This window comes from Zootoca vivipara, chromosome 4 (genome assembly GCF_965207765.1).
Source record: "Zootoca vivipara chromosome 4, rZooViv2.hap1.1, whole genome shotgun sequence".
Classification (NCBI taxonomy): Eukaryota; Metazoa; Chordata; class Lepidosauria; order Squamata; family Lacertidae; genus Zootoca; species Zootoca vivipara.
In genome coordinates this window covers 52722897-52745020 of record NC_142587.1, presented here as the reverse complement: position 1 = coordinate 52745020, position 22124 = coordinate 52722897, and the positions used below count along the sequence as shown (strand labels likewise).

The 22124-nt window shown below is 41.3% G+C and overlaps 1 protein-coding gene across 3 annotated transcripts in view; it reads left to right on the top strand.

Annotated features, from left to right (window-relative positions):
• Positions 1 to 22124, top strand: part of EVA1C (eva-1 homolog C) — a 46066-nt gene that overhangs the window by 16948 nt on the left and 6994 nt on the right. For 2 of the 3 annotated variants that reach the window (XM_088667936.1, XM_035115384.3), the window contains exons 2-5: positions 3095 to 3291; positions 7328 to 7451; positions 12352 to 12504; positions 17413 to 17556. In XM_088667936.1, coding sequence (XP_088524062.1) covers positions 3095 to 3291; positions 7328 to 7451; positions 12352 to 12504; positions 17413 to 17556 — 618 coding nt within the window. The remainder of the gene's footprint in view (positions 1 to 3094; positions 3292 to 7327; positions 7452 to 12351; positions 12505 to 17412; positions 17557 to 22124) is intronic. The other variant, XM_035115385.3, reaches the window with a different exon arrangement.

Genomic DNA, 22124 nt, shown 5'->3' with positions numbered 1-22124 from the left:
CAGAAGCTCCCTTCTTCTGGAATAAGTTGGCAACTCAGTTGTGCACATTTTTTTAAAGAGTAAATTATTTTGTCAATGCCAGGAGTGGGGGAACATTTCAGCCTTGGGGCCACATTACCATTTGGTCAACCTTCTAGGGGCCACATTCCTGAGGTGAACAGGGCCAAAGGTGAAAGTGCGCAGAGCAATGAATGTGAATTTTACCTTTTGTACAGTAAGCTGGTTTCTATACACACTCGCACGTCCCTCTTTATCCTCCATTCAGACAAGTCAGAAGCATTTTCAGTGTTTGAGGGGACATTCTAGGCAGGCAAAAGTACTCAAGGAAGGTGCAGAGCAAGGCTTCTGAGGTGTGGCCCTGTGAAGAGTCCTGAGGGTCAGATTATGAGCCCTGGAGGGCTGCTTTTGGCTCCTTGGGCCCGAGGTTCCCCATCCCTCATCTACATAAACAGCCACATTTCTTCAGGGTTAGCTCTCTCACCCTGGGGAGCTTAGTCATCAGTTTATCATGGAATGGAATAGGATACAGTTGTGTGGTGCTGGTTAAGTGCTAATTTGTAACTAAGTCTTGCTCTCCATGAAAATATAATAACATCAATAATGTATTTCGTACGTACCCAACTCATCTGAGTGGGTTGCCCCAGCCACGTTGGGTGGCTTCCAAGAAAAGTAATAGGATTGCTTATCTCTTTGACATCCAGCAGAAGGGTGTTTCACAGGGCAGGCACAACTACTGAGAAGGTCCTCTGTCTTGTTCCCTGTTGCTTCACTTATCTCAATGAGGGAACCGCCAGAAGGAACTCAGAGATGGGCCTCAATGTCTAGGCCAGGCATCCCCAAACTGCGGCCCTACAGATGTTTTGGCCTACAACTCCCATGATCCCTAGCTAACAGGACCAGTGGTTGGGGAAGATGGGAATTGTAGTCCAGAACATCTGGAGGGCCGAAGTTTGGGGATGCCTGGTCTAGGCTGAGCAATGGGGGAGGAGATGCAATGTATCTTGTTGGGATGACAAGAATAAATTATTATTATTATTATTATTATTATTATTATTATTATTATTATTATTTATACCCCGCCAATCTGGCTGAGTTTCCCCAGCCACTCTGGGCAGCTTCCAACAGAAAAATGAAATAAAATAATCTATTAAACATTAAAAGCCTCCCTAAACAGGGCACATCAAGGAATAGTAGACTAGAATGTGTTGTCCTTCTGTTTTATACTCCATGCCAATTTAAAAGTCATGGAAAAGTATGGATTTGGTGAGTCACATCTGGGATAAAGAACAACAGTAAAAAAAGAATTGATGTTTTCCTGACACACCATAAACTAAAAGGGTTCCAAGTTTTATAATGCATTGTGTGTACAAATTAATGGAAAATATATGTCTGTTTTTATAAGTATTACTATGAAATTGCCAATGTTGACTTGGTTTGTGCCTTTTCATGGGGGAGTTTGGCTTCAAAGATATAAGTAATTTTATGGATTTAACATTGACAATTTGCCATGTTAGTCTAAGTGCGTCTTAAAATTTTACTGAGACATTCAAAGGAACGTCGGAGTGGGTGAAAAGTGCATGCATACTGAAAAGGAACATTCCTAGGGCTGATATTTATCACCCTCAGGCTTTAATTATACATCTATTTACCAAAAACCTAAATGTAGATGTAATTTTAGTTTTTTGTGTGATGATGGCCTGGGGTGGTGCTATTCAATGGCAGTCCTACTCAGAGTAAGCCCAACTGAAGTTAATGGATAAGCCTATAATTTCTTAATGATTTTTTGGAATTCACTACCACAAGATGAGATTACCACTGGTTTAGATGGCTATAAAACTGGATTAGGAAAATTCATAGAGGATATGACTCTATTTGCCATGATAGATAAAAGGAAACTTCATGTTCAGAGACCCTCTGTCTCTAAATACAAGCCTCAGGCCCAGGGCCAAATGTGGCCCTCCAGGCCTCTCTATCTGGCCCTCAGAGCTCTCCCTAGCAGGGCTGTCTCAAGCCGGTCAGGCGCCCTGGCGCTGTGGCACGGAGATTGCTCCGGCGCCCCCACCCTGGTGTCCCTCACCAGGCCTACTTTGCCCTCTCTTAGAGTGTGTTTGCCAGAATTGAATATGTCCCTGAACTCTGATAATGATTTTTGCTTCTTTTGATGGAGAACTAAGAGGGGTGTGTGGATGTATTAAAAACTAGCCTAATGTACAAAGCAAAATCTACTTTTGTTGTTCTGCCCATTTTTGCTCCCCCCCAAAAAAAACCCGTTGCCCAGAAGGGAATGCAGTTCCCAGGCTGAAAAAGGTTCCCCTGTCCTGTTCCAATGGGTGCAGGCACACAGTGTAGAAGCAAAACCCTCTCATTTTAGTAGGCACAATTCCTCAATATGTTTTTGGTTAAGCCTGAATACATGAAAATACTAGATGAGTAGAAATGAGTGAAGCTGCTTTGTTACATCCTATTTGGCTCTCGCGCAGCTGGAAAATTACTGAGGGAGGGATATGGTTGATTAACTGATACGAAGTTTAAAGATTCAAATAAGCATTGCCACATTTAGCATTCTCTTTCCACGGGCCAGAAAACCATCTAATCCTCTACATTAAACGAGAAAGAAACACTCAGTAGACTACTGCAGATCACATACAGTAATGCAAACCAGTGCTTTGCCCCCTGTCTCACTAGTTTACAAGAGAGAAACAAAAAATAAAATGCTTATACTGTAGCAACTTTGACATAAAGCTGTCTTTTTGTAACTTTCTCAGGAAATCTACAGCAGAGCAGAGAACTTAATACAGGCTGTGGCAACAGGTTTATTTATTTATTTTACTTTGGCAAATTTTCTGTGGTAAGGATAAAACTAGATTAAATGGGAGGAAACTACGGGCTGGCATTTTGATGCAAACAATGACAAAAATATCCATGCATGAACAGCTCCAATCCCACATTAAACAACAGTCTGGAAGTGCTCAAGAGTCTTGAGGCATAGGTTAAACCTTTTGTAACCAAGCCAAGCGATGACTGCAGCTTTCATTTTAACATTTGGGGGAAAGCTATTTCCTCATTAAATGTAACACAGATAAATGTTTTCTAGGTTATCTAACCAAACTTCTGCAAAACCACACTGTGCATGCCTGTGATGGTGATCGCTTGAGTCTGCAGTGTCCTCGACATTCAACAATAAGTGTCCAATCTGCATATTACGGGCAAGCTTACCAATTGTGTAGTGAACAACATCCAGAAGCCACGATGAAAGAGCCCCTAAACTGTGTGGCATCTACTACTTTGCAGGTATTACATATTGTTGTTTTTTAAAACAACCTTTCAGAATGATTCAGTGATATGATATAAATTGTATTTATTAAAATGCAAGGTAAAGGCAACATTAATTGGCTGATGTTCAGAGTGTAACTTTTGCAATAGAATACAGTCGTTATTATTGTGGGAGGAAGGATGGTTCAGTTGTGCATATGACTAAGTTTTAGTGTTTCTGAAGGTCTAATAATATGCAGACCATTATCAGGACTCCTCCTCAAAGTAAATCTCTCCATCCCTTTGCTCCTGAAGAATATGCAATGCTAATTCATCCTGACTTTTAAGAATGTGTTTGGCTACTTTTGAAATTCGTATTTTATTGTCTCTTCTTAAGTTTTGAATAGCAACAATTTAAAGTACATATTTTTCAAATCAATATCTGACTACATACCGTATTGGCCCGAATATAAGCTGGACTTCTTTCCCAAATTCTGATCGTGAAAAGTTAAAGTGCGGCTTATATTCGTGACCTTACACCCCCAAAGCGGCGTGGCTCCCTTCCCCCAGGAAGCAGCCCAGGAGTGCAGGGCGATGCTGCCCGTCCCATCCGTGACTCCCAAGCCTCCCCCAAGCCGCCAAATTTTAAAGGTGTGGCTTATTTGTGAGTGCAGGCCAATACAGTAAATGAAACTGGTTGCAATTTGTTTGCAACTTGATACAATGGCACAAATCTTCCCAAACAGTTCTGAGTGGTGACTTAGCCAGCCATGCATGATATATGAATTGGTGGTGCAAGCGTCACAGGACCTGTTCATCACAAGCAAACTGAAATCCAGTTTGGGGGATTGGGAGGCTGGCCACACACTCAGTAGTTGTATGAGCTGTCTAACTTCTATTGCCAAGCAGACTGAGACAAAAGAGCCCTTAACAATGAGAATGCCTGTTAGGATTAACACCCAATGGTCCAACTTAATTTGTCTGTGCCAGATTGATGGAGTTATTTTGGCACTGAACTTATGTCAATGGATTTTCCTGGGAGAAATCTAGATTGCCAATTAGTTTCTGGTAGACAGCAGTAGAATCTACAGCCTAATTTTGATTAGGATTATTGAAGATTACCTCTGAATCACTGGCTTGCCATTGTATCAAATGCCCCGATGATTAATAATACCTTTGAGACCCATGCATCATCTGTGTTCCCTAGCCACATACACTGTTCTGATAGTCTTACTGTAGACACATAAGAACAGTTATCTACACATAGAGGCAAGCATTTAGTCCTGAACCATAGTTATTCCCTGCCTCAGAAGTCAAGGCAATCATGTTCCTCATGTTACACAAGCCAGTAATATTTAAATTTCCCTCACATGGGAAAAATGCTAACACTGTCGTGTCCTATTGTGACAAATCGGTCATTATTTTGTAGATTTAGAGGAATTATAAAAAACTGATATACAGTACAAAATATGCAAAGATCATTTCCTAAACATAATTAATATCTGATGATGCAGTCGGGTTCCTGACCTCAAGGGAATCCTAAACTGTAGCATCCTTAATCCTGTTATTTGATACCATGTACAGAGCAATGCTGTGCAATTTCTACTTAGAAGTAAGAGCTGCTGTGTTCACAGTGGCTTATTCCCATGCATGTGACTTTAGGATTGTAGCCTGAGGCAGGAATCCTATACAGACTTACCTTGGATGTCTACTTTTGAGAGGACATCCATAGGATTGCTCTGTACATTTAAAGCTAATGAGCCTGAACTGGCAAGCGAAGGTTATTTCCTGAGCAGTTACTAAGGATTATCCTTATACAGTATTTTGTTATTTTACATGGTAGTATTATTTTTATTTTTCATGAGAGTGGGTATTCACTTTTCACTATCTTTGATAGAAAGATGGTATGTTTGTATGGTTTAGGATCCACTGGTGGCCTAACTTACAACCAGAGTTTTCTCCTTAAGAAGATACATAGGCAGACATACAGTAGTCATTAACAGTGCAGTCCGATGTGTGCTTACTTGGAGGTAAGATACATTATGTTATGTTAAATGGACTTGCATTATAAAATGAAGATAATTTCCAGACATTTCTATAAAGTGGTGATTTTCCAAGCAGTTGGCTAATACTGTCAGTTATATTTCTATGCCTTTAGCAGGTACATAACCAAAGAGCAAAAGTTTTACTACTTATTTAGGGACCTGGTGTTTGCAGAAACATTTTAAAAAATCAATGTCATTAAAGAAGGGATAGTGAAATTGTTGCCATTCAGAAGTTGTAGGACTTAAACAGGTCCCTGCTCTGTCCCTCTATAAAGAAGTTAAAATGTTACCGTTTAGTGTAATACCCTGTTTTTTTTAAATGAACAACAGTACCTGTATTGCTTGGAATAGTGGTTTTATAAGCATGGCTTGTATGTGCTTTAATGCATCTAATGGCTGAAAAATGATCTTTGGTCCAGCTGTCCTCATGAAAATGGGAATGTCACCCCTTCTCCTTTGTGTCCTTAACTAGCATGGCACCAATATATAGAGTCCTCTGAATCTTTGGGGATTTAAGCTAAGCTTGCACAGAAAGATTATTTGAAGCCATCACACATCCCAGCTGCACAAAATGACAGAATGTTTTACAGATATGTCCACATAGTGCTCAAATGCAAGATACTGTGCATGTCTGGCTTTGTCTTCTCTCAAATCTCAGACACCTACAGCAAACCAAATTGTTGGAAGCAAATCTGCATGATCTCATCCTACCTATTCTCTCTGGAATGGAGAGATAATCTAAGCATAGTATTATTTTACAGAAAGAACAAAGAATGCTTTACAGGAATCTTTCACTGAAGGGCTGAAAGAAAAATTAAATCCCTCCTAATCTGTGACTGTTCTGACCATATATTAGTTTTGAATATATTAGTGGCCAGATCTTATTGCACAGCAAATTCAACACCGGCAATGTTATCCTATACATGTCTGCTCAGAAGTAAGTTCCATTGAATTCAATGGGGTAAGTGATTAGGATTACAGTTTTAAGCTTACGTCTCTTATAAAACACAGGGTAAAATATGAAGAGATTTTTATTTTACAGACAATGATTCTGGCTAGCATAACTAGAAGTAAAGATCATTAGAATATAGTAGGAATGCGTTATTGGCTGCTTTCAAGCATTGGAGATTTGATTTTTTTCCCCTCCTCTTGGATGCTAGTTAAAAGGCTTTTTATTGTTTACTTGTGTTCTAAATATAGCCTGTGAGTTGTTGTTGTTTTTTAAAAAGATATTGGCACTTTTCTCAATCTATTTTGAACTAATATACTCTTTCTCTATAAAACTTTTACTGCTTTGTGGGCAAATTGTAATAGCCTGCCAACTTTTCTATTCTGGAACTGCTGCTTCCAGGAATTTGAGGACAATTGCTAAAAACAAGATGTTTCTTAGTGCAAATAGTAGCAGCAGGCCCATGATGAATCTGGTACCCAATAAATCTCTCATATTGGTTGATTCATTTATGACAGTTAACAATACAGCAAGGTAGCATTTTGCTCTGTGTAAACATAAATTTTGCTCTGTGTAAACTTCAGTGATTAACACCTTTCAAGGCATCAGTTATATGCAGTATGATAAATTGGTTTTTCATTTACTGGTAGTTCATGTGGGATGAAAATTTGTAACAAAGCAGCAGCCACTATCAAAAATTTTCAAGCTAAAAAGTAGATCCTTATGTCCTATTTTCAAAGGTTACGTGAATTCTTTATACTAACATTGCTTCACAGATGACAAATTCTGGAATGCCAGCTTGTCATAACAAAATCTATAGTGTCCTATTTTCCCAACTTATCTGCCACCTTGCAATACATCAAATGGTAAAACGAAGGAATTTCAGATCATCCCATAATTTCACACAACTCGGTTTGTCTTGGAAATCATTGTATTGGCATTGTAAAGATTGTTATGCCTATCTTTCTGGTAACTAGTGGACAACAGCTTATCATATATAGATTTTAAAATGTCAGGGTTTGAACTGTTATATAGTTTGAATCTGTTTTTCAAGACTATGCTTTTTTGCTCATTGTTTTAGAAAGTACTGGATGAATGCCAGGATCTGAGAGCCTGCCAACTCCTTGTCAATAGTCGGGTTTTTGGACCTGATCTATGTCCAGGAATCACTAAATACCTTCTAGTCTCCTTTAAATGCAAACCTAGTAAGTAAGTAATTTGTAGAACAGGCAAGTGTCATTTTTGTACTTGTTTTGCTTTTTGTTTTGACTGCAGTGCCGGCACAGACATCTTTGCATGAATCTATGCGAAGCTTTGAAGTGGATTCACCCAGTCCTTATACCAAAGTTTGTGGGTTTTGCCAGGCATGTTATTCACCACTTTTCATAAAAGTGTATGTGCAAGTGAGTTATATCTGGCAATATGCACAGCGATCCTACAGAACCAAAACACTACCCTGCAGCTATTTTTCAGAAGTGACAAAGTATCCCTATCAGCATTGTCAGAGTCTGAGAATGTATGGAAATGACCTTTCTGCTGTAGATTGTTGGGGGGTCTTAAAGATAATTTATGACAAGATGGGATATAAATCATTAAGGCGAATGGGGATAAGTCCAGGTGCCTTTCTAGAAAGGTGGAAATTTCACAGTGCAATCTATGCATGTCTACAGAAGTAAGCCCCACTGATTATAGGATAGAGACTAGTGTGCCTATATATTTTATTTATTTCTCATTATTACTATTTTGTTTTTTTACCAATGTAATCAAAATGTCTTATTAATATAAAAGAGCAATAAAATACTAACCGCCACCCCACTGCAGATCTCAAACCATAGGTTGGCAGGTATAGGGGGAATTGAGTTGTTTTTAGGGCTTTGTACATGAGTACCAAAGCTTGAATTAGGCCCAGTAATACACAGGCAGCCAGGACTGATGATTTGTTTTCCCATCTTACTGTCCCATTTAACAACCTAGAAGCAGCATTCTGCACCAGATATATGATCTAATCTTAAAGGTTAGCTCCATGTAGAGCAGGCATCCCCAAACTATGGCCCTCCAGATGTTTTGGCCTACAACTCCCATGATCCCTAGCTAACAGGACCAGTGGTCAGGGATGATGGGAATTGTAGTCCAAAACATCTGGAGGGCCAAAGTTTGGGGATGCCTGATGTAGAGTGTATTGCAGGAATCTAATCACTACTTGCAGGAGTCGAAGTCTTTGGTGCAGAAAATTCAAATAATAAACTTTGGGAGCCCAATATAGAAAAAAGTTCATTCCATTATGGGCAATGTGACTTAATTTCTACTTCATCAAGATAGTAATGGCTGGCTTTGTTTCACTAGATTTTGTCACTGTTTTTAAAAACAAAACAAAAAACCAACAACACAGAAAACCTATATGCCACTGTATTTTATTTAGCAGACTTCTGTCCTTTGAATGACCTGAAAAAAAGTGTTTTGGTGAGTGACTAATACGGTCAAGCTAGTGCTATGAATTTAATCAGTTTGCACTGCATTTGATTTAGATATAGCTAGATGTGCAAGCCAGTCTGCTGCACATTTACTCAGAAGTAAGTCCTACCGAGTTCAGTGGGATGTACTCACAACACAAATAAGTGTGCATAGGGTTTTAGACCTAACAACATCCATTTTTTGGTCAAAGCCTTACATTTCAGAGTTAGCCTCATTGGAAACCAATCTGGTAGTAGCTGGTAGTAGTGGGTACTTGTGAGCGGGATAGGGATACATATTGTGAAAGTAGGAAGTCACATCCTCATGCATACCCTGCAGTACAAATGGCGGTTGCATTGGATGCTTTGCATCCAGAGATGCATCACAGTGCAGATGGCATATTCTCCATATTCAATCTCTGTGTGGTTCCCAGTTCAGGAAGGGATTCTGTATATAGATATACATTTCTCCTTGGAGATTTCTCTTGCTGGATCAGTGTGTAGATATCAGTCTTCACCTAAGCAAAGCTGGTTGTGACAAAGTCCCAGTAAAACTAACAAAACAAATATGACTAACATGAGTCCCCTTGCTCTTGATGGAGCTTAGTTTTTCTGTGCTTATAAATAGACCGGGGGGGGGGGGGCGCTGCTTCAATCATTTGCTTCATTTCACTTAGTTGCTTTAAATCCAAGTAGTTATTGTTATTTTTGAAAACAATCTCATGTTATCTTATATTGTATTAGCCTCATTCTTTTATCCTGCCCTTTAGGACCAGAAAATGCGTGGCTTGTTTGTCTGCTGGGCAGCTTCTGTAGGGTTCAGGCTGCACAAATAATAGGCAATCATGAGGGAAATGCCAAGGACTTTTGAATGACGTTGTTTCCTGCTGTTGATAAAATGTACTTAAAGTTTTTCACAAATAAACAAAGCCCCTTTGACTGTTACATTTCACATTAAATAACTGGTTTTTACATCTGGAAAACGGTTCTTAAAATCATGGACTTGAAACTAAATTGCTTTGGTTTCCATAGAATTTGCTTTCAGGTGGATGTGTTTGGGATAGTGTCTTTTCATCAGTTTCATCTTAATACTTATCACTTATATCCTCACTGTGATATGGCCAAAGGTTAAACTCCATATCTGCGTCCATACTTATAGCTCTTCCAGATGAACAAATTCCCTGGGAGATTACCACTGCAGGGGAAAGTTGTTGTTTTTTGTGCAGGAAGAAAGCCGAGTTGTCCTCAAAAAGGACATTGAGTCTACGACACCAAGCCCTCCCCATCTTTACTCTTAGCTGCTCCATACAAGAACTTTCAAAGAGCAGGGATCATCAGATGAGGAGGTAGAAAGGGAGAAGGGCCATCCAAATCCTATAATTTGAGAGTGTCTCTTACAAAACCTTGTCTTGTCCCAGTAAGATCCGTCCCCCACCCCCAGCCTCTCAGTGGTAGATTGATTTCTAAATGAGGGCCAAAAGAATTATCTCCATAAGGAGATTAGCCATAAAGCTGCTATGTTCAGGTGTTATTTAATCCTGGATACCTCTAAGATTTAGGCACAATGAACATTATTTAGGGAGCCTGGCTATATTATTATAATATAGTTCTATCTCAGGTGCATTTTCTGACATTCCTTTGAACTACCCTTACCTTTATTATTAAGACATAAAATTTATCTAACTAAATATTTAAGTTAGATTCAGGATAATATATGTTAAGAATGTAAGAACAGCCTTGCTGGAGCGGACAGGTTTTCTATCTTGTCTAGCACCCTGTTTTCAGCAGTAGACAGATAAGATGCCTCTGAAAAGCAGGATATAAAGACAACAGTCTCCCCACATCTTATATCACCAGCACCATTCATAGATTTCTCTTCCCCTGGTGTCCTTGAGATGTTTAGGATTGCAACTCCTGTCAGCCCCAACTGCAATACCTCAAGGATCACCCCTCCCCATATAAACTGATTTGGCCCCGTGATCATCATCTGAGTCCCTTCTTTGTGAGCCTTGTCCACAAGAGGTCTTGAGAGTGGCAACATGAGAAGAGGTCTTTTCTGTGGTTGCTCCTCATTTGTAGAATGTTCTCCTCAGAGAGGCTCGCCTGGCGTCTTCATTACATATATTTAGGTGCCAGGTAAAAACATTTCTCTTTAACCAGGCCTTTTGTTGATTAACATTCTGTCCTTTTAAATGTGTTTGTAAGAAGGGGGTTAGTGGTTTGTTCTTGTACTTGTTTTTATTATGTATTTTGTGTTCAAATTTTGTATTTCTATGTTGTGAACTGCCCTGTGATCTTCAGATGAAGGGAGGTATATAAAATTAGTGAATATTATTATTATTTTTACTATCCGGCTGACACCTGTAGCCCAAAACATTGGGAGGGCACAAGGAGAAGGAAGGCTGGTCATCTCCTTTTCTGCATAGTTTTATATGCATTTTTGGCAAAGGTGCACAATTTTGTAAGCATTTTTACCCAGTATAATGTGTTTTTCTATGTTGCTTTCACAAACAAATTCATTTTTATACACACTTTCCCCTAATATATGCATTTTTGTGAATGTCATTTGGAAAACTGAATGACAAATTTTGGATAAGTGCACATTTTGAAGGATGCCTGTGTTTCGGTACTCATTGTTTTGGAAAGTGTGGGCTTGATCAATTCTGCTTTAAATGCAAACAATAGAATATGTTCCCCATCCCTAACCATAAGAACTTCATCTCAAAGGTGGCTATACAGATATACCGTATCTGGAAATGAACTCAGTTGGTGGGGGAAATGAGGTTTACTTCTGAGTAGACATATATAGGATTGCACTGTAAATTTCTTAAGCAAATCATGTTCTTTAGCTTCAGAGGCCATAAATAAATAAATGGTTTGACAAACTGTTGAGGCACCTATGACTGAGGTGATCAGCTCTTCCCAATTTGCTGGTTTGTTTGGTTGTTTATGTTAGGAGTAGGGAACCTTTGCCACTCCTGATGTTGTTAGACTCCAGCTGACATCAGCCTCCAGCCAGGCTGCACAATAGTCGGTGATGATGGGAGTTGGGCTCAAACAACATTTGAAGGGCCACAGGTCCCCTATCCGTAGCTTCTGTTTTTATTCTCCCACACTGGAGGTAGGATTCCCCCCAAAGCCAGCTTACAAAAATCCAACAAAAATAACAAAATATAAAACAATAAAAGTACATACAATAAAACATGGTATAAAAATAGCCACACAAAACAACATAAATCAAATGCATAGCACAATGGACAATGGCATTATAGTAAACAAAAACAAATAATTCTAGCAGCATTCGACAGCCATGGCATCCAATTACGTTTTGTGGGGTGGGGCAGGCTTTCACTGCATGCTCAAAAGTAAGCACTAACTGAGTCTGGCAGGGTTCTTTTGGGAGGTTATGCCGTAATCACCACCTCTAAACTAAAAAGGCTTTTTGTGTATCCACCTCAGGTCAAATGACTTGGGATGTAAGTGAGCGTATTAAACAAATAAGATGAGATATTATGGGGAGCGGGCAGCAGGGAACATCACAAAAGATTGCACTTTCAGCAGTGATCTTTGGTTGTTTTTGTAAACGGATCCAGACTAACAACCACACCAACTCCCCAGCCCAGCAATAAGCAGTGTTTTTCTCTTTCCTTTGCAGCTGAATATAAAACCAGATTAGTGTGTGAGAATGAAGAACTGAAACTCCACTGTAAAGAGTCGAAATTCCTTAACATCTATTCTGCCTCATATGGCAGGGCTGCACACAAGGAGGACACCTGTTCTACAGAAACGGGCCACTTCCCTCAGTTTGGTAGGTTGACAAAAGAGTATCTGTGTTAGTTCAGATTCACTGGCAATGACCACTGGCACACACACACCCCAACCTGATGTCCTCCGTATATTTTGGACTACACTCCCACCCGTCCAGCAAAGCTGACCGGAGTTGCATTTTAAAACATCTGGATGGGGAAGGCTGGAATAGACCGTATATACAGCTGAGCTGTATGAATGTATGCTTGCGAACACAATTGCCCTGATTTTTGGACAGGAACTATTAGACATGGGAAATAATTATTTTAAAGGCAACCTAGCTAAAGTTCTAACACTTTTGTTTAGCAATGCCAGGGCACTGTCTTGGAAAACTATGGTTAAAAATAAATAAATGCAGGATTCAGTTCTTAGTTAATATTTAACTGTTTAACAGGATTCAGGATTTCAGCCAGAGCGCTGCTTGTTTATGCCTTAGTTCCAAGTATGCGGCATGGATGCATTTAGCCATATTTTCAGCATATTCTGAGACCAAACTATACACAAAGCTTGTTCAAAACCATCTGGGTTTTAATGACAACAAAAACCCATGTGGGAATTACTGATGACATAGGCCTAGTTCCCAGGGCCAAATCAGGCCACAGAGGCCCCCTGATCAGATTTCCTGCTGTCTCCTTGCATTTTGGGAAAAGCTTGAAGGCTCCTTCTGCATGCAGAAAGTTGTTCTGTGAAGCATCCCTATTTTCCTGCTTTTGCCTAATATAGAGGTTGAGAAGGAACCCCTTATCTTTTCTCCCCTCTCTTAGAAAATGGCTGGCTGTCAGAGGAATTTGGGGCAGATACATAATGCCTGAAGTTGTGTTAAAGGAAGTTTGTGCCCATGTGGTATTAGTAATAACAATGATCAATTCATTTTCAAACAGGAGAGGGGGGTGGAATGATGAGAGCCAAAAAAGAGTGTGTATGAAAGGAACGCAAGCTTTTTTTCTTGAGGGTACGATGACGTCACAAAAACATAAGGGAATTATTATCAAGATATCTGGGGCTATTGCTCAAGGACATCCTGCTGCCTGAACATTATTTTGACAAAATATGCCATGTGTAATATTTATAAGTAGGTCCCTCATGCATCTGCTTACACAGCATAACTTTAACTACAGTCGTACCTTGGTTTTCAAATTTAATCGGTTCAACTCCCGGAACAGCCAATCAGATGCCGCGCCAGACGTTCGACTTCTGAAAATAGTTCTAAAACTGGAACAATCACTTCTGGATTTTGATCGTTCAGGAGCTGAAACGTTCGAGTTCAAAGGGGTTCTTCGGCTTCCGAGGTTCCACTGTACTTGAGTGAAGCCAAGATGAACATGACCATTTTTGTCTGTTACTTTCACCACACTTGCTTGCTATAGGCTAGGGGTGGCCAACTTCCAAGAGACTGCAATCTACTCACAGAGTTAAAAACTGGGAGTGATCTACCCCCGTTTTTGGGGGGTTCAGGTCAAAGTTGTTGTGCTTTTTTTAGGAAGGAGGAAGGCCCATGTTGGGGTGGGAGTTCATGTAAAAGTTGTTGAGCTTCTTTAGGGAAGAGGAAAGCAACATTTAACTTTTTTTAGGAAGGAAAGCCCTGTTTTTGGTGGTTCAGGTCATTTTAGGGGTGTAAGGCAAATATGTTGAGCATTTTTAGGGGAGCCAAAGTTTTTTAGCTTCTTTAGGGGGAGCCACTGATCTACCGGTGATCTACCACAGACGTCCAGTGATCTACCGGTAGATCACGATCTGCCTGTTGGACATGCCTTCTCTATAGGCTTAGCAAGTATCAATTATGCAACAAGCGTAACCGGCTGCTATAATCAATCACTAATTTATAAACATATAAAGCAGAATAACTTAAATAACATAACCATAAACGTCAACCGTTATATGTTTATAAATTAGTGATTGAAGTTATTCTGTGTTATATGTTTATAAATTAGTGATTGATTATAGCAGCCGGTTATGCTTGTTGTATAATTGATACTTGCTACTCGTAACCTAGGTTTGTGTTGTGTGTGCTATAGGCTTAGCTGCACCTGCTCGTGCACCAAGTGGACAGCTACACCTGTCTATCAAGGTTTCCGTTTCCTTTTGCTGCCCCAGCCTAGCATTTGGCTGGGTAGCCATTGATGTGTGCTCATTGGCAAGGCTGCTCCAGATGTTTCATGGATTATTTTCTCTCTATGAACTATAAGGACCATACTTGCCTAGCCCATAAGAAGATTGTAAGGCTCAGTGCATGAAATGAATACCTTGGAAAACCAGGCAAGCTGGCACATATGCATATTAAAGTGTTGCTTATAAAAGTGAAGGGGGAAAATGGAATTCTATGTTAACAAGAAGCAGGGTAATAAAAAATCAAGGCTTGGTTACTTTGACTTCATGGTCTACACAAATTACCTTCTCTCTACGCCAAACATTATAGCCTGCCAACTGCTCTAAACTTGGCTTGGCCAAGTTCTTGTCTGTTGTGTTCATCATCACCCTGCTTTCAATCATTTTCTTTTCAAATTCCCAGTAAGGCACAATATTTAAAAGACAATTTATTGGCAAACGGAAATAAAATACGATGCCAAGCTGAGACACTGGGAAAAGTTTTAGGTTCCCATATGTTCCTGAAGCTATGTATTGTTCTACAGTAGTTAATATTACAAATACTTGAAGGAAAGGTTATGCAAACGACAGTATAACCTGTGCAAAGGATCATGTTCAGGGGCCAAACTAGAACTGATGTTAAAAAAGCATGATTGCATTTAACAAGTATTATTTTATCCTTTCAAATGCCTCAAACATTATATCCCACTATTTGAAGTGTTGTTGTTTTTCCATATTTGGTTTGCTTCTTAAAGCTCCCAGGTCTCAAGTATGGTGAGCCCACGAATTAATATGCAAGCTTTTATTTTTATTTTTGAGAAAATTTCTAGCACCAAGATTTAGCCTTAGAGAAACATTTTTTAAATGGATCAACAAGCAGCAAGGAAAACAGTCCAAATCACACGAATATTGTCTGTTCTGTTTACGGTAGTAAACACAGCTATTTGGGATGAACTTCTTTTCAATTATATCCTTCTTTCCAGCATCACACAGTTGTCACTTCATGATATGCAGGGCACACATGTGCCCAATCTTTGCTGTACAGTTGGCTCTGGCTAGTCCATTGAATTGAAAGCTTTTCACTACAGAACAGAAAGCGAAGTCTACCAGTGTTTGAAATGGGAGAGGCTTTCAGAATCGAAGAGAAGAATTGCCAGTCTCATTAAACTCTACACAATTTATGGCTCCAGCAACCCTGAATAATTTGCATGTCAAAACGTGTCTAAAATAAAGCCAATTAGTACCTGAAAAGAACTTTCCTTCAGAAACAACAGACTCCAAACTGTTCAATAGCAGCTCAAGTCAGAGCTGATATTTTACAGCCATGTTTTGGAAATGCTTTTATGACCTCGTCTTTTCAGTGCCAGGTGGATTCATGTCCACTACATAAAAAACCAGCAGCACTGCTTGGCACCCTTGTGATTAGTAACCACACTGATCACAGAAGCAAGGCAGCAGATTAAAAGAGGTTAGACAATGGACTGTGCTCTCCTGCAGTGACCACAGAAGTCAATACTGGTATGTTCCTACCATTATTGTGTGTGTGTGTTACCATCTCCCTTCATTTTGGCATTGAAATAACGACTCTCTGAAACTTACCCTGTGAATTTCTGAGCCCAATCCCAGTCAAATCTCTTTACTTCATAGGTCTCCTCGACTGAATCTAAGATCAAAGATAGATATACACTCGTACGTTTCCGAGCACAATTCAAAGTGTTGGTGCTGACCTTTAAAGCCCTAAATGGCCTCGGTCCAGTATACCTGAAGGAGCGTCTCCACCCCCATTGTTCTGCCTGGACACTGAGGTCCAGCGCCGAGGGCCTTCTGGCGGTTTGCTCGCTGCAAGAAGCCAAGTTACAAGGAACCAGGCAGAAGGCCTTCTCGGTAGTGGCACCTGCCCTGTGGAACACCCTTCCACCAGATGTCAAAGAGAAAAACAACTACCAGACTTTTAGAAGACATCTGAAGGCAGCCCTGTTTAGGGAAGCTTTTAATGTTTAACAGACTGTTGTATTTTAATATTTTGTTGGAAGCCACCCATATACAACACCGTCGGATCAGACAGGATGGGGTAGCCAATGTGGTGGCCTTTAGATGCCGCTGGGTAAAACTCCCACCATCCCTGGTCAGTGGCCATGCTGGCAGGGGCTGATGGGAGATGGGAGAATATCTGGAAGCCACCATGTTGACTTCCCCTGAGATAACAAGATGCAATGCGTAAAAAGGACATGTGTTGATTAGTCCTGGTGTGTTTGTAGCCTGCCTCCCAAATTCTTAGAGCTGCATTAGTGTTGCCCACCTGCACCTGTCCAAACATGAGGTGTCATTCTCCTGTTCTGGAAGAAATGATTATCTCAAGAGACTAAAGAGAAGGAAGGAAGAAGGAGAAGATGGGGGAAAGTTGGCATTACTCAAGATCTTCCAGTAATTTCCCCCCCCTTGTTGCACGGGTGTGCGCAGAAGGGTGGGGAGGCAAAATTTGATGCCTTTCCCAGCTCTCACACTGCCTTCCCGAGCTGGCTAAGTGCTGGGCTTTGGAAAGGAGGTGTGAGGCTCCGGCAGGGTCCTGGAGCCCTCCCACATCCTTCCCAAAGCTGGGAAACTGCTAACTAGGCTTTGGGAAGGAGGGGCGAAGACTCTAGTCACAGCCTTCACATTGAGCCAAGCTATGACTGCAATGAGTAGGTTTCTTGAGTTAGCACTGTGTTTGTAACAGCAAGTATATATTTCCAAGCACACTTGTATATAATAGTTCCTATCTTTGAACAAGTCCTTGGTATCTATTTTTGTATGACCGTTTTTTAAAATTTCTCCCACATTTCAGATTGCTTCTCCTACTCAGCTTTAGCAGTATTATCTAAGATGTGTTATGGGAAACAGAGGTGCAAAATCTTTGCTAACAACCATAACTTCGGAAGACCATGCCTGCCTGGTGTGAAAAAATATCTCAACGTCAGCTATGCATGTGGTAAGAAAAAATACATTACAGGTTTTCTTACATTATAAAATCTAGATTTTATAATGCCAGATTGAGAAATCCACATGTATATGAAGAGGCATTTGTTTCAAAATCTGGGCTTCATCTTACACCTGTGATCTGTATCATTCCCATATAAAATATTGAAAAGAATAAAAAATTAAAAAATTAAATGTTTTAGCAAAAATATTGCCCACCCGCAAAATGTTGTTCAATGACGATTAGTGTGAATGCATGAGCGTGAGGGTTCCAAGGGAGGAGATTGCAGCTGCTGCACTTCCACCCCATCTTCCTCCTGCTATTCTGCCATGAGCTAAAGCAAGGCTTGTCTTGCTCCAAGCAAACCACAAGTTGTAAATCACCCTTGGTTATACATCTTGGCTGGTCAGAAGAAAGACACACCATGAACCTGGTTTCAGATGATACACCAAGTCAAACTATAGCTTAGCTCACAGCAGCATTTATAATGTTTGAGGTATTTTGTGTTTAAATATTTTAAGGAGCTGCTCAGAATGGCTGGGGTAACCCAGTCAGGTAGGGAAAGAGCATGTATTCGGCAGTGTATTGATTTTGCAAACACACAGACACACACACACACACACAGAGAGAGAGAGAGAGAGAGAGAGACAGACAGACAGACAGACAGACAGACAGACACTGTCAATCACATTTCTCTTTCTCTCTCTCACTTCATTAATTTCAAATATGTTTCCTGCCATTATAACAGGGGCGTAGCCAGGATCAAAACTAGGGGGGGGGCAAGCCATGGTCGTTCAGGGCGGGGCCAAGGCACAGAAGGGGAGGGGCCATAAAGTGGGCGGGGCTAAAGGGCCAACGGGCCTGATGACATCATGGCGGTGGCAGCAGCGGCCACCTTGTGCTTCTGGGGCTGGTAGCGTTGGCGGGTACCCTGCTTGGCTGGATAGGACGGGAGGGTCGGGCAGGCGAGAGGGTGTGGCAGGGCGGGCGAGGGTGAGGCAAGACACGGCCGCAGCCACGAAATTACTGGATGACGCTGTGGTGCTGGAACTCTGCAGCAAGAGGACAGGAGGGTCGGGCAGGCGAGAGGGGGTGGAAGGGCGGGCGAGGGCGGGGCAAGGCATGGCCGCAGCCACGATGGCTCCGAGGCGTTGCTGCATATCAGCATAATATTTCAACCATGGTTCAAGCCCCACCTTAGGAAAAAAATCCTGCATTGCAGCGGGTTGGACTAGATGACCCTTGTGGTCCCTTCCGACTACAATTCTACGATTCTATTGATATATTACCATACCATATGCATCGTTCTGCTTTCTTGAATTGTCCTACTCCTAGGCATAGCAGCCAACTCCTAGAGGCCTAGGTGCCTCCCCCCCCAATTACTGGTAAATACTGTATTTGAAAGAGTCATCCCCCCCATGTTGATGGGCTTTCTATGTGGGGCTTATCTGCCTCCCCCCGTATTTTATTAAGGATGGAAGAGGGAGGGAAGGAAGGAAGAAATAGAGAGAGAGATAACTCATATTTGTGGGTGTCTCTGGATGACGCTGTGATGCTGGAACTCTGCAGCAAGAGGACGGGAGGGTCGGGCAGGCGAGAGGGGGTGGCAGGGCGGGCGAGGGCGAGGCAAGGCATGGCCGCAGCCACGACGGCTCCGAGGCGTTGCTGCATATCAGCATAATATTTCAACCATGGTTCAAGCCCCACCTTAGGAAAAAAATCCTGCATTGCAGCGGGTTGGACTAGATGACCCTTGTGGTCCCTTCCGACTACAATTCTACGATTCTATTGATATATTACCATACCATATGCATCGTTCTGCTTTCTTGAATTGTCCTACTCCTAGGCATAGCAGCCAAATCCTAGAGGCCTAGGTGCCTCCCCCCCCCCAATTACTGGTAAATACCGTATTTGAAAGAGTCATCCCCCCATGTTGATAGGCTTTCTATGTGGGGCTTATCTGCCCCCCCGTATTTTATTAAGGATGGAAGAGGGAGGGAAGGAGGGAAGAAATAGAGAGAGGGATAACTCATATTTGTGGGTGCCTCTGGGTGACGCTGTGATGCTGGAACTCTGCATGTACAGGAGCCTTGTAAGCAGCTTTCTCTCTGCTTGATTTACAGCAGGCACATCCAACAGGTAGATTGTGATCTACCAGTAGATCACTGGATGTCTGTGGTAGATCACTGGTAGGTCACTGACACCCCTAAAAAAAGCTCACCCAAAATTTTCCTCCTCCCTCAAAAAAGTTGAACTATGACCTGAAGCCCTAAACAAAAATGGGCCTCCCTCCCTCCTAAAAGAAGCTCAACAAGTTTGACCTAAACCCCAAAAAACAGGGCTTCCCTTCCTTTAAAAAAAACTCAACAGCTTTGACCTGAACCCCCCAAAAGGGGGTAGATCACCCCCAGTTTTAAACTCTGAGTAGATCAGAGTCTCTTGGGAGGTGGCCACCCCAGATTTACAGTATACAGATGCAGGAGGAGGGGCAGACTGGAACACCAATGCTTTTTATAAACATCACTGTGTCTGTCAAAGCTACAGCCCCCCCTTCTTATTCACTTCTTTTTAGCCTTGCAGAGCCACCTTAGTCAAATTGAATCCTCTGAGTCTGCACCCTCATTAAATCGCCAATAGAACTCTTAATGCTCCTGAATGCTCATTAACAACTCCCACTTAAGAACAATAGGGTGAAATGGTCAGCTATCGAATCTTGCCTGGGGATATATGCTCCATTGTCTTAACTGCTTAACTACTGGTAGCCACTTTGCTTTATTTATTTGATGTGTTTTTGTTACTGCTGTGTCCCCCCCCCCCAGCAAGCGGAGACTTAGCTGCTCTTGCTAAAGCAAAGCCCTTTCCACTTCAGTTTTTGGAGGGGAAAAGTGCTGGTTATGGTCTGTAAAATACATTAATTTTTTTGCTTCTAGGGGGGGCAGCTGCCCCCTCCTGCCCCCCCTGCCTACACCCATGCATTATAATTTGATGCAGCCTGGAGCATTTGCAAATGATTTGATGCTTTAACTGTTTTCCATTGGCCTAATGGCTTTAGGTAAGGCAGAGTTTTGGAATGTGTGAGATGCCACACACACCAGTGGGGGCTTGTGTTGACAGACTTCCAGGGAATGAATGCAATAATTACTGTACGCAAGTCTGTTCATAGACGTTTCTGATCATAGCATTGAATTTGCTTTTCCTTTGTTGGTGTCTGCAAACGAAGATTAATGCATAGAAAGTTGCAAGGTCAAGTTCTTTTGTCTCTAGAGTCAGGAGAGAGAAAATACTGAAAGCACTTTGGACTAAAAAGAGCAACACATTTAAGTACCAGTGCTGTTTATTTTTAGGTTTCTTTTCAGAGTGTTATTTATTGTCTAGCAGCCAATTTTCTTCTTCGGTTTTTGAAGCCATATTTTAACTTACCCACCTTTATATATAATTTTGAAAGGGATAAATAGATCCATTCATCCCATCTTAAGAACTGCAGATTCCAGTGGGTGGGCTGCATCAAAACTGGGTGTGCCGCTCAAATGGACTGTAAAACAGATTATGCAGGGCTGCTGATTGGGCTGAGCCACCTGGATCAGGTATGGGGCGGAGGTGGGTAATACGGGCTTCACTATCTACACACACTATAGGCATAATAGATGCCTCCCGAAGGTGTTGAGTCAAGTACAGTTGACATAAACTCTCAAATGGGAATGGGAGGGAATGTTTTCTTTCTAAATTCCACTACTCATAGCCTTAACTTATGCCAGCAGCTCACCTTATTACTACAGCTTGGAGCATAGATTCCAGAACTGTGTGTTGCACACCGGTGTGTCATGAGAGGTGCTGGAATGTGCCCTGAAAAATTAATCCACCAAGCTGAATGCATTGACTGTTCTGTAACTTGTGGAGCAAGGAGGTCCCATAGTGAAGCTTTGACCCCTCCCCCTTTCCACCAAAATATGAACCGTGAGTCACCAAATCCCAAGGGAGGGGCGCAGCTGATAGGTATGGGTGAATTCCAGCATCGTCCATAAAACTCTGTCCTCCCAACCTAATATCGACAAGAGGCTATATTAACTGGACTGCCCTGAAGTTCCAAGGAGAAGACCTGCCTATTGTTTTGGGAGCTGATTAAACATATGTGAAATGTATATGTAAAATTTAGACATACCTGTAAAATTTAAGCGCATGTTAAATGTACTTCTGGTTTTATTCCAAAAAAGTGAACCCCAGATATCAAAAGTGTGAAAAACTCTGCTCTAAAGATATTATGCTATTCTACACAATATTAAAAAGCCAGGCCAAAACAAGGGGGGATTTGTAACAGAATGTTGCAGTGTGGAGTGGGGGGCTGCTATTATTGCCACCATTAACAAGTTATGGTTTTCCCATTCTCCTCCATGTAGTGTGAATGAAGATACACCCCACACCTGACTTCCTACCCAAGATGCTAGTCCAGACTGCCCTGCAATAAAACTAGGACTCAGTTCAATAAAACAACAAAACAACAATTGGAAGTCAAACCAGAATTAGCTTAATATATTTCAAGACAACAATCTGGATTTACATAAAAAAGAACTAATAAGTCATTT